The sequence below is a fragment of the Ictidomys tridecemlineatus genome, chromosome 1 (genome assembly GCF_052094955.1).
Source record: "Ictidomys tridecemlineatus isolate mIctTri1 chromosome 1, mIctTri1.hap1, whole genome shotgun sequence".
NCBI classification, from domain to species: Eukaryota; Metazoa; Chordata; class Mammalia; order Rodentia; family Sciuridae; genus Ictidomys; species Ictidomys tridecemlineatus.
In genome coordinates, this window is record NC_135477.1 from 14,122,253 (window position 1) to 14,137,397 (window position 15,145).

General features: G+C 31.1%; 1 protein-coding gene across 11 annotated transcripts in view; it reads right to left on the reverse strand.

Annotated features, from left to right (window-relative positions):
* The window catches only part of Atrnl1 (attractin like 1), a 694,372-nt gene that overhangs the window by 532,766 nt on the left and 146,461 nt on the right, over positions 1 to 15,145 (reverse strand). For all 11 annotated transcript variants that reach the window (XR_013437181.1, XR_013437180.1, XM_078044839.1 and 8 more), the window contains exons 14-17: positions 10,467 to 10,599; positions 6,623 to 6,804; positions 2,092 to 2,305; positions 137 to 325 (exon numbers count right to left, since the gene is read on the reverse strand). Coding sequence is in view for 9 of the 11 variants with exons in the window: in XM_078044839.1 (XP_077900965.1) it covers positions 137 to 325; positions 2,092 to 2,305; positions 6,623 to 6,804; positions 10,467 to 10,599 (718 nt within the window). In the remaining 2 variants the exon portion in view is untranslated. The remainder of the gene's footprint in view (positions 1 to 136; positions 326 to 2,091; positions 2,306 to 6,622; positions 6,805 to 10,466; positions 10,600 to 15,145) is intronic.

Below are 15,145 nucleotides of genomic sequence, written 5' to 3' on the forward strand. Positions count from 1 at the left end.
GCAGATTTTAAACCTGGCTGTGACAATATTTTTTCTCATTAGTTGAAACTTCCTAAAATGTCTTATTCCTCGTTCTGTCACAGAAATATGATTTATGTTGTTGTTAAATAAACAGTCACTCTAGATAAACACTTACGGGAGCAGGTGGCAGTCTGCCACTCCAGACACTGTCCATATGGAAAGGAAATGATGTAGGCATTGGAGTCGACGCACCGCCTTGTACTGCTGCACCACATGCACTCCATGCCATTGCTTGTGCAGTTGGAACAGGATGTCCTTAGAGAGCATGGCTTTTTGCATGGCCTTGCATTTTGATTTGGGCTAACTGGAATAAATCAGCAATATAAGTATTTCGTTAATTAAGTGCATTTTAACACAAATGTATGGGTTTCATTCTGTTATTTATGGAATGTTTCAATTGTGTGTCATCATAACATAATGTGATAAATAAAAATAAAGATGATATGTCAATACTACTTAAATTTACTATTGAAATTTGAAAATCTGTAATTCCTGTAAAGTTTTAAATTCCTTACAAATAGTACCGTTCTAAAAATTATGAAGGTAATATAATCTGCAACCTAGTTTTTCTATGTACTTGATACTATGCATTATTTACTTCCCCAGCCACAATTTTTTTATGTAAATATTCCACAAGTTATCACAGCAAACATCTTGGCAGTGAACATGTGTCTGACATAACCAAACAATAAAAATACAACTCTCTCTCTATGCAAATACAATATTCATAATACCCTTAGGATAGTCTTAGGATAGTTATTATCTTTTTAAAAAAGTAAATAATAAGGATATAGAGAAAGTAGAAACTATGCACTGCTGATGGGAATGTAAAATTGGTGCAGTCTTTATAGAAAAGAGTATGGCAATTCCTTAAAAACTCAAACAGAATTACTATATGATTTAGCAATTTCACTTTATACTAGGTACCCCAAAAAAAGTGAAATCAAAAACTCAATATTTGTGTACCCACATTCATAGCATCATTATTCACAATAACTAAAAGGCAGAAGCAACCCAAGTGGCTGTTGATGGATATATGGGTAAACAAAATGTGGATACATATAACAGAAATGTTATTCAACCTTAAAATTCTGACACGCTACAACATGGATGAACTGTGAAGACATATGCTATGCTAAGAGTAAGCTGCTCCCAAAGGTACAAAACATGTGATGCCTAAGTCTCAAATTCACCAAGACAAAACAATGCTGGTTTCCAGGCTCTAAGCAGGTGGAAAATTGGCAGCCATGATTTAACAAGTTCAGAGTTGTGGTTTTGCAAAATAAGAATGTTTTGGAGATGAATAGGTGTTGATAGTTGTACAACAGTGTGAATGTCCTTAATGTCCTTAAATGTACCCTTAAAAATAATTGAAATGATAAGTTTATATTATACATATTTACCACAATAAATATGCAAAATTTTATAAGAAGTCAATATTACTTTCTCACTTAATGAAAATCCATTTCAAAAGATACAAATATTTCTGTTTACTTGACAACTAAAACATTTATCTATAAGATTAAAAAATCTCAATCATTAGTCTTAAAGACAAATCTTTCAAACACTACTATGATAAATGTAAAAGACATTAGCAAATTAAGAGATTATTACTATACTATAACTACAACCATATATTCATAATCACACTATTTTAGTAAATAGATTCATAAAACAATATTTTTAATTAATGCTGAGATAAAAAACAATAAGTGGGGAATGTGGATAAAAATAAATATCAGGGAATCAGTGTATCATAAAAAGATGCTGTGAATTACTTCAGATTATACCCTGGAAAAAGATGGTGCAGAGAGGGCTTGAAATGCATTTTTAGCCCAGTGTGGTGGTGTATGACTATAATTCTAGCAGCTCAGAAGCCTGAGGCAGAAGGATCAGGAGGTCAAAGCCAGTGAGGCCCTAAGCAACTCAGTGAGACCCTGTCTTCTAAAGAAAATACAAAATAAGGCTGGAGATGTCTCCCTGAGTTCAATCCCTGGTATTCATCCTCCCTACCCCCAAAAAAGGAAAAAAAACATTTTTAAATAAATGCTAATTTTCAGGAATACTTACCAACAGGTTTTTCACAGACAAGTCCATCTGCCATAGATGTGCAAGGATTTGCCTTTAAGCCTGCGACTGCAGCCCTTTCTAGGTATGCGCAGAATCCAGAATCATTTGGTTCACCAGGAAGCCACTGTAAAGTCGTATTTGTAAAAGGAGACATGTCCTCCCATCCCCAGTAGGATATATTGATTTTGCGCAAGCCTACCCAAGGTGACACTTTCTGTAAACAGGAAAAGAGGCATTTTTAAAAGTTAGATGTAAAACTACTGACTCGTGTTCTTCATCAAATAAAAATATGATTTCAATTTAAAATTACACTGGACAGTATACAGAACCACCTGTGTAGTAGTCAATTTTAGTACCAATAATAATTAATAATCCTGGCACATTTTAGATGATGTAGAATAGAACACTATTTTAATTATAGTTTTATTGTTTATATACATGTTTAGGGTCATTTATTTAGCCTTTATGAGTCTGTTTTCTATGGAATGGGGGTATAAATAAATGCCTAATTTAAATATCTATCATATGAGGCAAAATCATTATAAAACTGAACATATCACTACTGCTGCACCTGTCAATATTATTACTACTATCAAATTAAAGGGTTAATTGGTTATGGGGTTAAGAATCTAATGATAAATTGTCACCATCTGCATTGTACAAAAACAGAAAACAAAATCAACAAACACAGTATACAATCTAAATGAATACTTCATAACATGATTTCACAAAAAAAAACTGAGAAAGGAGTAGTTGACTCTCCTAATTCAGACCTTCACTACTACGAAGTTCATTTTACACAACTTCAGATTAAATGTCATCCACTTTCATTAATAAAGTACTCAAGAAAACTGATAACATATGATTCTTATTCTGAAATTTTAATAGGTACACAAAAACCACATAACTATTCTTAATGCTTTCAGCAATATTTAGACTTAAATTAAAACAAAATTAGACTTAAATCAAAATCTAATCTATATTTACATACTTTATTTTACTCATTATTGTGATTTAAAATATGCTATATAATGTTATGGTTATCCAAAAAATGAAATATTCTTGATGCAAATTACTATCATCACAAAATTCTATTAGATTATAAACACCTTAGTTTTAATATATATAATACATATATATTCTGAGATACTAAGGTACCAATATTTATTATCATGTAAGATTGTTTCAAAATTGCACATCATTCCTTTTTTAATTATTAAACTATAGGGTGCCAGGGTAGAGAAAAGATATGCCTCTCCATCAATATAAAAATGATATTTATTCCATTATTAATTCTAATTATTTTGTACAAATGGTCCTAGAGGTGTAAAAGATAGCTTTAGAACTAGAAATTTGCAAAGTACATAAATATAATGAATTTTATACAGATATTCCCAACAGATATTTCTTCAAAAAAATTAAATCCCTTATGAATTTTCATCATGATATATCTCATATTGCCAATAGAGTACAGTAAAGTAATTAATCAAGAAATTTTTCTAAACAAAGTTCATTAGAATAAAAATGGTTATTTTCTACCATCTTGCAGAATGCCTGATACAGAGATGGAACTTATTAAATGGTGTTTCTAATTTTGAAAACACACATATTGCTTCACTCGTGTCCTCATATATTTCACACATTATTCTAAAAGATATTTTAATAATAAGCTACAACATTTTTAAAGTTCTTGGTAATAACAACTTCTGGATAATCAATCCAACATAGATATTTCAGATTAACCAGTATGTTTCACATTACAGCAATTCTGCCTATATTTCCCAACTATCTATGGAAAAGACAAGTCATTTAAAATGAAATATTACTCCCTAACTCATCATGATAAGAATCATATAGGAAGAGAAGAGAAACAAAAATGAAGCAGCTGATAAAACATTTAAAGTAACTATTACTCAGTAAATGAACCAGACAGGCAGTTGAAAATGAAAGATAAATTACTATATTATGAAAATTTATAGCAGCACACCATAAATCACTGTAACATTTCATTAGCCATTTCTGATAAGTAAATGATCATTTGACCCAACATATCTCTTTCAAGTGCATGGATTTGTTGATCTTTATTTGCCAAGGAAGGGTTATCTTAAGTTTATACAACTGCAATGACTCGGGATATATTTCATTTTATATAAAGATATGCCTAATGGAATGTCACCTTGCAGAAGTTTCCACTTTGAAATTCTGCTAAAAGCTTAGCTTTCTGATAAAACAAAACATTCTTCACTTACATAGTTTACTAGTCAGCAAACTATCAAGTCTAAGTTCATCACAGATTCAAAATAATTATTAGCCAAATTTTTATGATTTATAATAGGCAAGAAAAAATAGCTACTGACACAAAAAATCCTGAGATATACAACTTCTAAAATGGCATATTTCAAGATTATATGATAGCAACTAAAAATAATGTTTTAAACCAAGAAAAGAGAGTAGAGCTTTAATGCTAAATACTTTCCAAAACTCTGAAAATGTGGTTCTTGCAGATAATAAGGTCTTCCTAAGTAGCAGGTATTTAATAATTTTTACATGTTTCTGGTAATTACTCCTCATTTTTTTGTAGTTATAGACATGAAACTCCTAACAAGAATATAAACAGATCTTAATTTATGTTGTAAATTCCATATGCTTAAAAATAAAACTTAAATACCTCAGGGGCTGGGGATATAACTCAGAGGTAGAGTTTTTGCCTGGGTTCAATCTTCAGTACCACTTAAAACAAACAAGTACAGGGCAAGGGATGTGGCTCAGTGGTAGAGTGCTTGCCTAGCATGCACAAGACCGGGTTCAATCCTTACCATTACAAAAATAAAACAAATAAACAATAGAATCTTTTAGTTTAGGGATGGGGACTCGGCTCAGTGGTAGAGAGCTTGCTAAGCATGTGCAAAACCCTGGGTTCAATTCCCAGTACAACAACAATAAAAAAAGAAAAACCTGTCACATATTTCCAAAATATTTTTAAAAATCAATAGATCCTCTCTATGTCACCACATTCATTTTTCCTCCAGCCATTAAGCTTATAGCTCTCAAAGTGTGAAAAAAAAAAAAGGAGGAATTTTCTCAGACTGCCTTACAAACATCCTCAAGGACTGGCCTACTCCAATTCCTACAAAACTTAGCTAAACCATTTCATACAAGCTCTCCTTAAGTACACATTACTGACTAGCTGTCTACCCTCTATCATCTCCTACCACCCTGTGGACATCTATCATTGTAATTATCAATTTAGTATAATTGTGTTTGTTTCCCTCTAACTAAAATCCCCCTACACTAAAATCATTTGAAAGCAATGATTGTCTTTTTATTTCCACATTCTCGGCAAGCAGTAGATTGCCAAGTACACTTAGGGTGCTTAATAAATGTGTACTAAATAAATAAATACCAGTACATCCTTCAGAAAACATAACTATAGTTCACAAAACAAAGTTTTATGAATCAACTGGTAATACAAATTTAATTAGTATAGTTTTCTTTTATCCTATTAGTCCCAGGCATAAACAAAATCTGTCATGAGGCCAACAATTTTCATATTATCAGATGAACTTCAAAATACTTGGCTATTTTTAAAAGCTAAAAAATATAATTAATATATTAAATTAATGAGGCAGAGATCTTTGGACTTAAAGATTACAATTAACATTAGAAACTATATTATCCATTATTTGGGTTTCTTGAGAAATATACATGTTAATACCATCACAAAAATTAGGATAGGCAATGAGAGTGAACTGAATGTCCCTGCAAAAATTTTAGTTATTTATCATAAAAAAATAAAAAACTAGTATAGGGCAAATAGTTTTCTCTAATGAATTCCAATATTAACTACCCATCAAATAAGTTAATTTTGTTACCTAATAATTAATCTTCTAAATGATTCTTGGAAAGAGTAGTAATAGCAGTGCTGGGGACAAAGACAAAAAAGTAATATTCCATAAATGGGAATAATAATGATGATCATAGTAAATACTCAAAAATAAAATGTATCTTTATATGTAATGTCTCATTTATTACTTTAATAGTCCAGATAGCTATTTTTATCATCCCAGTTTACAAATGAGTAACACAGAATTAGGGAGGTTAACTTGCTATTAAGTTGCAGAGATACTGTCCACAATATTGCTTAAAATCATCTATACCAACACAGAATTATTTAAGTGTTGCCATAGCATGTAACTGATAATCTCTATTCTGAAAATCTTCAAGCCAAAATCATCTCTGCCCCTCTATACAGAGTGGTATTAAAATTATTAAATTATATGCAAATGTTAAGAGTATGTATTCATATGAAATCACTTCTTGGTATTTCTTGGTAGTGCATTGCTTTACTGTGTAAAACATGAGATAAGAAACTTATTACCAAATATACATATAGAATCAATCCTCTGCCTGCTATCATTTTAAATCAATTCCACTTTCATTTCTAGAATTTAGTAAGAATGTATTTTAAAAAAACAATTAGAATTAATCACTTCTAAGAGTTATGGGGTATTGATAGCACAGTTATGGTTACCTGTTGGGTATACTTCTGTATTTCATCCAGAACAAATTCTACTTCTTTGGAAGTTGTTAATGAAGCAAGATTTCCACTAAGATTATAGCAATAAAGTTTTGCATTGTCATAACTTTCTCTACTGGAGTTGATTTTTAGACAAGCATCCCCAATATGACTCCATCCTTCTCCACAAAGATGAGCTAGTCAAAGAAAAAAAATGTCTTATTTTGAGAGCATATATATTTTTTAATTATTTCAGAATTGTAACATAACGTCATATCATTTAAATTACATTTTAAATAAAACATTTTCAGTATCTTAACATAAAATTGTCTAATAATTTGTTGGAGAATGAAAAAAGAAGACCCTATTTTTTCTTTAATTATTAAACAAGATGAGTTGTAGCTCTATAATAACTATTAAATTATACTGACAGCTTGCTAGATTTTCAATAGTGTATTAGCATTTAATACTTCATTCAGTAAACAAAATCACTATTATATTTATGTCCTAAAGTCCAGCTAAGATCACCTTAAGAGAAAATTATCAGAATAAAACAAAAGCAATTTCAAAGTTAATTCTATATGTGGGCTAATTGACCTCCAAATCTAATTTCCAGGGACCAGGTATACTGTTTTAGTATGTTAGGTTCTTTGATTCTTTAGGCATGAGTAGATCATTTCATTCCACTTATGTTTTGTAAAAAAGCTATTAAAAAGCTCTAATTTTTGCTTTCTAGAATCTTTTTTACATAGGTCTTCTTGCCTTACTAGAGTTTAAATAACTATTCAGCAATAGTTTATCTACAGTAGTCCAGCTAAGCTTAAAACAGCACCTAGTCTCTAAAACATATGTTATAAACACATATAGTATAAAGTTCTGCTCTAGAGTGTACTAATGAACAATGCAGTGTTTCATGAACACACTGATCTACTCGGTAAGATTTTTATTCTCCATATTACATTAAACACAGCAGTGCCTCTTGCAATTTAGAAAAGGACTAATGTACTCCTGCAACTCTTAGGAACTGTTCTAAAGCAGTAGTTCTGAAATATCTTAGTTTTTAACTCATTTTTTAAATATATTTTTAGTTGTAGATGGACACAATACCTCTATTTTATTTTTATGTGGTGCTCAGGATCAAACCCAGTGCCTTCCACATGCAAGGAGAGCACTCTACCACAGAGCTACAACCTCAGCCCAGTTTTTAACTCTTAAAAATCATTGAGGGCCCCACAGATCTTTCTTAATGGATACTATATAGAGAGATTTTGATCATATTAACACTGATAATTTTAAAAATATTAATTAACTTAGAGTTATAATTTTAAATCCCATTACAAGTGTACTCTACCAATATCCCTCAATAAATTATAATTATCATCTAATATCTATGGGTATGACCTTGCTTTCTTTCATTTTGAGATCAAATGTGCAGCAGTCTTTTGGTTTTAAAGAAGATGGAGTACCAAATCACTTTTCCTTATGAAAATCTTGTTAAATTGTGGGGATTTTTTCCTACCTTACTGAATCAAAAAAAGATTTAGATTATTTTTGCCTCTTTATTTTTTTTCAATTAAAACAAAAATAACTGATTGACAAATCATACAAAAGAAAACAAATGATGGGCCTTTGAAGCTAAACTAAATTATACTAATAAACCAAATATTTTTATTGGGCTTTTATAATATTGAGTGTCAACTCAGCTATGTTGTTAAAAGGAAAGCAGTTAATTTTTTTAGTAAGTTTACTGAGATAAATTCAAATTGTCTAGCTCATATGAGATTGACGCGCTAAAAAAAAAAACGCAGTTCACCAATTTTCATGGAAAAATGCTCTTTTGAGTCCACTTTTGAGAGCACTTACTTACTGAGACAAGCTAAATGGAAACCAGATGAGATATACCCAGTTGTCTGCTTATTAAATACTAATGTAGAAAGGAGAGTTACTGTACATATAAAGTAGAATCCATATACAAAGTAATATTTAATTCCTAAGGAATAAGGAGATGGGTACTAACAAAGATAATTTCACTGTTATATTTTCCAAACTTCTGATGACAACCAAATTACTTTATGATTGAAGCAATCTTCCTTTAAATATATACATTCTTATAGTCAAATTTCATTTTGGTCCAGAATTTTGTCTTTTACAGGAGACTCTGAAGCATTATAAATGATCTACATGTTAAATGTTGTAGCTCAACTGTTAAAGTTCAATATTACTTCCAACTTTTTATTGTTATCTCATATTGATTCACAAATCCTACCTACCAAACTAATATTCTCTAATTTTCTCAAAATTATAACATATGCACATATTACTATTTAAAAGCTTTAAAGATCAGTAAATAAATAAAATTCAAAATTTGAAGAAATATCCTGCTATAGTTTGGATATGGTTTGAGAATGTATGTCCTCCAAGTGTTCATGAGTTGGAAGTGTGGTCACCAGTATGACATCAGGGGAGGTGTTGGAACCTTTAAGAGGTAGAGCTTAGTAAGAGGTCATTGAGAGGACTGCTCTCAAGAGAAATTAATGTAGTCCTCCTGGGACCCTAGTTAGTTTTCACAAGACAGTTGTTATTAAGAGTTTGGTTCCTCCCCAATTTATGTTTCTCTCTCCTTTTCTTTCTCTCTCTCTTCTCTCATTTCCTTTCTTACCTTGTGACCTCTCCCTCTCCCATGTGTTCTTAACATGGTGCCATTTGTCATAATGTAACATATCCAAGAAGAATCTCATCAGAGGCTAAACCTAGGGAGTTGCTGGATCTTGAATTTTCAGACTCCAAAACTCTTTATTTTATATATTACCCAGAATCATATATTGTTATAGTAACAGAAAACAGACAAATAAACATTCTAAAACCTCAATAACATTTTAAAAGCAAAGAAGTTTTCATTTTATTACATGAATTTGTAAGAAAAATTATCTTTCAGACATGAAATCTGATTAAATTTTCCAATATTTTTTAGAATTATATCAGTTCAGAAATTTTTTAAAATACTTTTTAGTTGTTGATGGACCTTTATTTTATTAATTTATTTATATGCAGTGCTGAGAATAGAACCCAGTGCCTCACACGTGAGGCAAGTGCTATACCACTGAGCCACAACCCCAGCCCCCAGTTCAAAAATTTTTCATGAGGGGAAATAGGCAAAAATTAAACAAAAATAAAACACCCTTTTAATAGTTACAACTTTGCCATTTACAACACATGAGGTTTTGAGCTAGTCATTTTGCCACCATGTGTCTAAATTCATCTGTACAACAAAAAGATGAACCTCATTAAACACTTAAATTATTTTCTTTTTACTTTCTGTCATTATCTTTCACATTTAAAAGGAAAAGTACTTAGAATCTAATAAGAATCCTAACTGAAAATAAAATGTAATCACTTAAAATGAGCTTTGCTCTGGACTGTACAATTTAGATTCTTATAAAAACAAATAATATTTATATAATGTCATAGTTAATAAAAATAGAAATATTCAATGAATTTTTAAAATAAAGGGCACTTTCAAATCATAACAAGTATGACAAAATATTAACATTTGTTAAATCTGGATAATAAATTTTGAGTACCTATTGTTGTCTGTTATTAAGATATCTTAAAATGAAGAGGTATCTAACAAAGTCCATAGTAATAATAAAAAAATAAAATAATAAAAAGAACCAAAAACAATGTATTATTATGAAATTTTTCTTAAAGAAACAACAATGTTATTATTCTAATATTATAATTTGATCCTTGCTCATTGCTTTAATTTAAGAAAATATAACATTTACACTAAAAACACTTTACTCTAATGGTAGTCATCTGTAAACTAGACAACTCATTTACCAAATTTTGAAATTTTTACCTGGTAAAGCTTGGCATTCTTGTTGTCGCTGATCCCACTGACAATTCAAATTCAGTGAACAGCTCTTACAGCTAGTAAGTTTGTTACAAATCTGTTCATTTCTCACATGACATTTGGTGTAGTTTCTGACAGACTAGAAAATCAAAAGATAAAGCATGTTGTTTTTCATCATTGCACAAGTGGTGATTCTTAAACATCAGTGTATTTTAAGTCTCCTGGTGAACTTTATAAATACATTTTTCCAACTCTAAATCCAATTCTACTGAATCGGAACTCTCTTACTTATGTCATTTATTTATTACATTAAATTTGGTACTAATTTACCTTTATACATAGTGCACTGCAAGCTAACATAGTAAGTAAGCAAACTGCAACTTACTTATTGAGTACATGCTTGCAATAGATAAATGATCTCAGACAATCACAGGCTGCCAGCTGATCAGACCATGTCCATATAAGGCAATTATATCATCACACCATTCCCAAGTAAGGCAAGCATCCATGTAACCAATTGAGCTATTTCTGTATATTACTATTATTGTCCTGCTATAAATACCAACTGATTTGGGGAGGAGCTCTCCAAACCTCTATTGGTTCAGAGTTCTGCCCAATTCATGAATTGTTCTTTGCTCAAACTAGGCTAAATTCCATTTATTTAATTTTTTCTCTTAGCAAGTTTAACTATTGTTGTAGTAATTAGAATGAGTTCTTATTGAAAAAAAAAAACTTCCACTTCTCAGAAGATGATATACAATCTATAAACAAGTATATGAAAAAATGTTCATCATTGCTAGCAATTAGAGAAACGCAAATCAAAACTCTTAAGATTTCGGGCTGGGGTTGTGGCTCAGAGGAAGAACACTAGCCTACTATGCATGAGGCACTAGGTTCAATTCTCAGCACCACATAAAAATAAAATAAAGATATTGTGTCTTCCTATAACTAAAAAATAAATATTAAAAAAAATCTTAAGATTCATCTCACTCCAGTCAGAATGGCAGCTACCATGAATACAAACAAAATTAAGTGTTGGCTAGGATGTGGAGAAAAAGGAACACTCAGACTCTGCTGGTGGGACTACAAAGTGGTGCAGCCAATATGGAAAGCAGTATGAAGATTCCTTGGAAAACTGGGAATGGAAGCACCATTTGACTCAGCTTTCCTTCTCCTCAGTCTGTATCCAAAGGACTTAAAAATAGCATACTACAGAGATACAGCCACATCAAAAAACAGCAGCACAATTCATAATAGTTCAACTGTGGAACCAATCTAGATGCCCTTCAATAGATGAATGGATAAAAAAGTGGCATATATACACAATGGAATATTACTCATCAATAAAAGAGAATAAAATCATGGCATTTGCAGGCAAATGGATGGAGTTAGAGAAGATAATGCTAAGTGAAGTTAGCCAATCCCCCCCCAAAAAAAATGCCAAATATTTTCACTAATATTAGGAGGGTGATTCATAGTGGCATAGGGAGGGGGAGCAGGGGAGGAATAGACGAACTCTAGATAGGGCAGAGGGGTGGGAGGGAAAGGGAGAGGGCATGGGGTTAGAAATGATGGTGGAATGTGATGGACATTATTATCCAAAGTACATGTATGAAGACACAAATTGGTGTGAATATACTTTGTATACAACCAGAGATATGAAAAATTGTGCTCTATGTGTAATAAAAATTGTAATGCATTCTGCTGACATATATAAATTCTAAAATTAATTTTAAAACTTGTGCAAATTGTACAATTTGAAATTGAATCTATGTAATGAAAACTTTTTTAAAAGAGTTTGAAAATAGCTTACAATTAAATAAAATCAATATATAAAGTCATTGCCCTTAATGAAAACATGATACGATTCCAGTCTTAATAAAATATCATGCAAACCCTTGGAAATAAAGCACAACATGATAAGTAGTAAAAAAAGAGAGAGAGAGAGAGATTTATGAAAATCCAATACAATCTGAAAAAATACTTTCACAATAACTCAAAATAATTTTACTTCCACAATCCTAAATAAAAGTTAATGTGTCTCTTGCATGTACCTGTCATATTTCCTTCATAGAGGTTTAAAAAAGCTTCTAAATTTTTTTAATACTACTACATAATATAATCATTGCAACTTGAAGTTAAAGATTAAAGGTCAAGAAAGAAAAAAGGCCATATAGGAACTTTGATTGTAGTTCCTTATTAAAAACCTAGGTTCAACTACCTCACATGACTTCATTATCTATGACAAAGTCTACCTCCTGGAAAATCAGCTATTAAAAATTTTTACTCAATTCTTCCTGTGATTCCATTTATGATGAAAAAAATACAAAACAATTAATTCTGCACCCTAAGCCTTACAACAATCTTTCCTGTGTATTTGATGCAAATGTTTTCCTTAGACCTTCTCATGTAAAAGAGTTAAATATCTTCAATAAATAGGCTAAAAATTAAAATTAAGGAACAACTATCCTACATATAAAATTATTAAAACAATTTTTATCCTTTTAGGTATTTTAAATGTCACTCACTAAATATTTATTCACGAAGAATAATACTCTCCTTTATAAAATACACAACAGTCACTTCCATTTCATAGGTATTAATTTCTTTAGAGCACATTACGTTTGCTGTAATATAAATAAAAGTACCCATATATAATGTTCATCTTTACTTTCTATAAAATATCCCATTTTATACATATTTATAAATTTCAAGTTACTTTGTGACTTATTCAATCACCACATTTTCATTATGAACATATAAACTTTTTTCTGGATATTTTTCTGATTAATAGATTTTGTTGACATTATTTTACATGATCATTAAAAGTATAGTTTTAAACATTTGCCAGCTAACTGAAAAGAAATAAATCAAGTTTAATTGTTAAATAAAGTAATTTATAAAAATGACAGGAGTATGGCTAAACATGCTGGAATAAGAGAAGAAATAACAGCTTAATGTTGGTCTTCAAAATAATGACAGTAACATCAGAATCCCCATCCAATAATTCTACTGCTCTTCATTAAGAACAATAGAGTCATTTACTGATACTGAACAAGTACAACAGATGAAACTGCATTTCTCTCACAGGAACAATGTACCAATAATAGAAAAAGTCTGACTGTTATTCTGAAACATGGCTACATTTTTGATGTAATGAACCAGATGTGCATTAGTAAACTGGCTATGGAGAGTAACCATTACGCTCCTAATCTTCTCCTTATATTAAGATGTAAATTTCAAATGTAAATCCAGGAGAAACATACAGATTAGTTGATGTATTAGAAAAAAATTTTGCAACTTGTAGAAAATATGGCTAAATAATGAAATAGAATATCAATACACATAATTTTGTCTAAAATTCTATAGACCTTTTGTATCCAGTAGCACTTGGTTTAGCCTAATCACCAGACGTTTTGATAAAACTGGCTAAAAGATTAAATTAAAACATTAATAAGTGCATACTATCTCCTTGTGTACACTGTTATCCAATGCATTCCTTGTTAACACATTATTAAAAATAAAATATAAACCAAATCACACATTATAAATAGTATTTGATAGCAATTTTACATAATGTGAGTTTTGAGATGTGTATTTTCACCTAGCGTGTTCATCTTACACATACAAATGTCTGCATGCATTGAATGTATACCCCAAAATTCATATGTTGAAGCCTAACCCCTAAAGTGATGGTATCAGGAGGGTAGGACTTTATGTGTGATTTTGGTCAGAAGGGCAAAGTACTCAAATTTAGGATTGGTAACATTATACAGAGCTGAAGAAACAGTAGCTTCCCTTCTGCCATTGGGAGAAAGCATTAAGAAGACAGGAATCAGGTCCTTCTATGAACCAGAAATCAGGTCCTCACCAGATCTGAATCTGTCCGTGCATGGTTTAACTTCCTAGCCTACATAGAGAGCCATGAGATATAAATTTTTATTTTTTACAATTATGCAGTTATTCAGAAAGGTTAAAATAAAATCTTCTTGCAATTTTTAATCAATAATGTTTTCTATTTTAATTACATGAAAATTAATTTTAAGTGTAAATTTGACCAGGATACAGATAAAATATTTTGCTAAATATTATTTCTGGGTATGTCTATGAGGATGAGTCCAAATGAGATAACCATTTGAATCCATAGACTTCAGAAAAGCAAAATACCTTCCTGAAGATGGATAATCATTCAGTACACCAAGGGCCTGAATACAACAAAAAGGTTAAGAAAAGAATTTCTCTGTTCCCTACTACTGAGCTCAGGCAGTCTTTTCCTGTCCTTGGCCAGAACTTACACCACTAGAGCTACTGATTCACAGGCCTCCATTCTTTTTGAGAGGGTACCAGGGATTGAACTCAGGGGCACTCAACTACTGAGCCACATACCCAGCCCTATTTTGTATTTAATTTAGAGACAGGGTCTCACTGAGTTGCTTAGCGCCCCCTGGTGCTGAGGCTGGCTCTGATCTCAGGGTTCTCCTGCCTAAGCTACCCAAGCCAATGGGATTATAAGTTTGTGCCATGCCCAGCTTCACAAGCCTCCATTCTTGTACCAGAATTTACACCACCAATATTCTTGGGCTTTCAGTCTGCAGATGGCAGGCAGATCATGGGACATTTCATAATTTTCATAATTGGCTCATGTGAGCTAATTCCTTATTATAAATATTATGTACATAGTATGT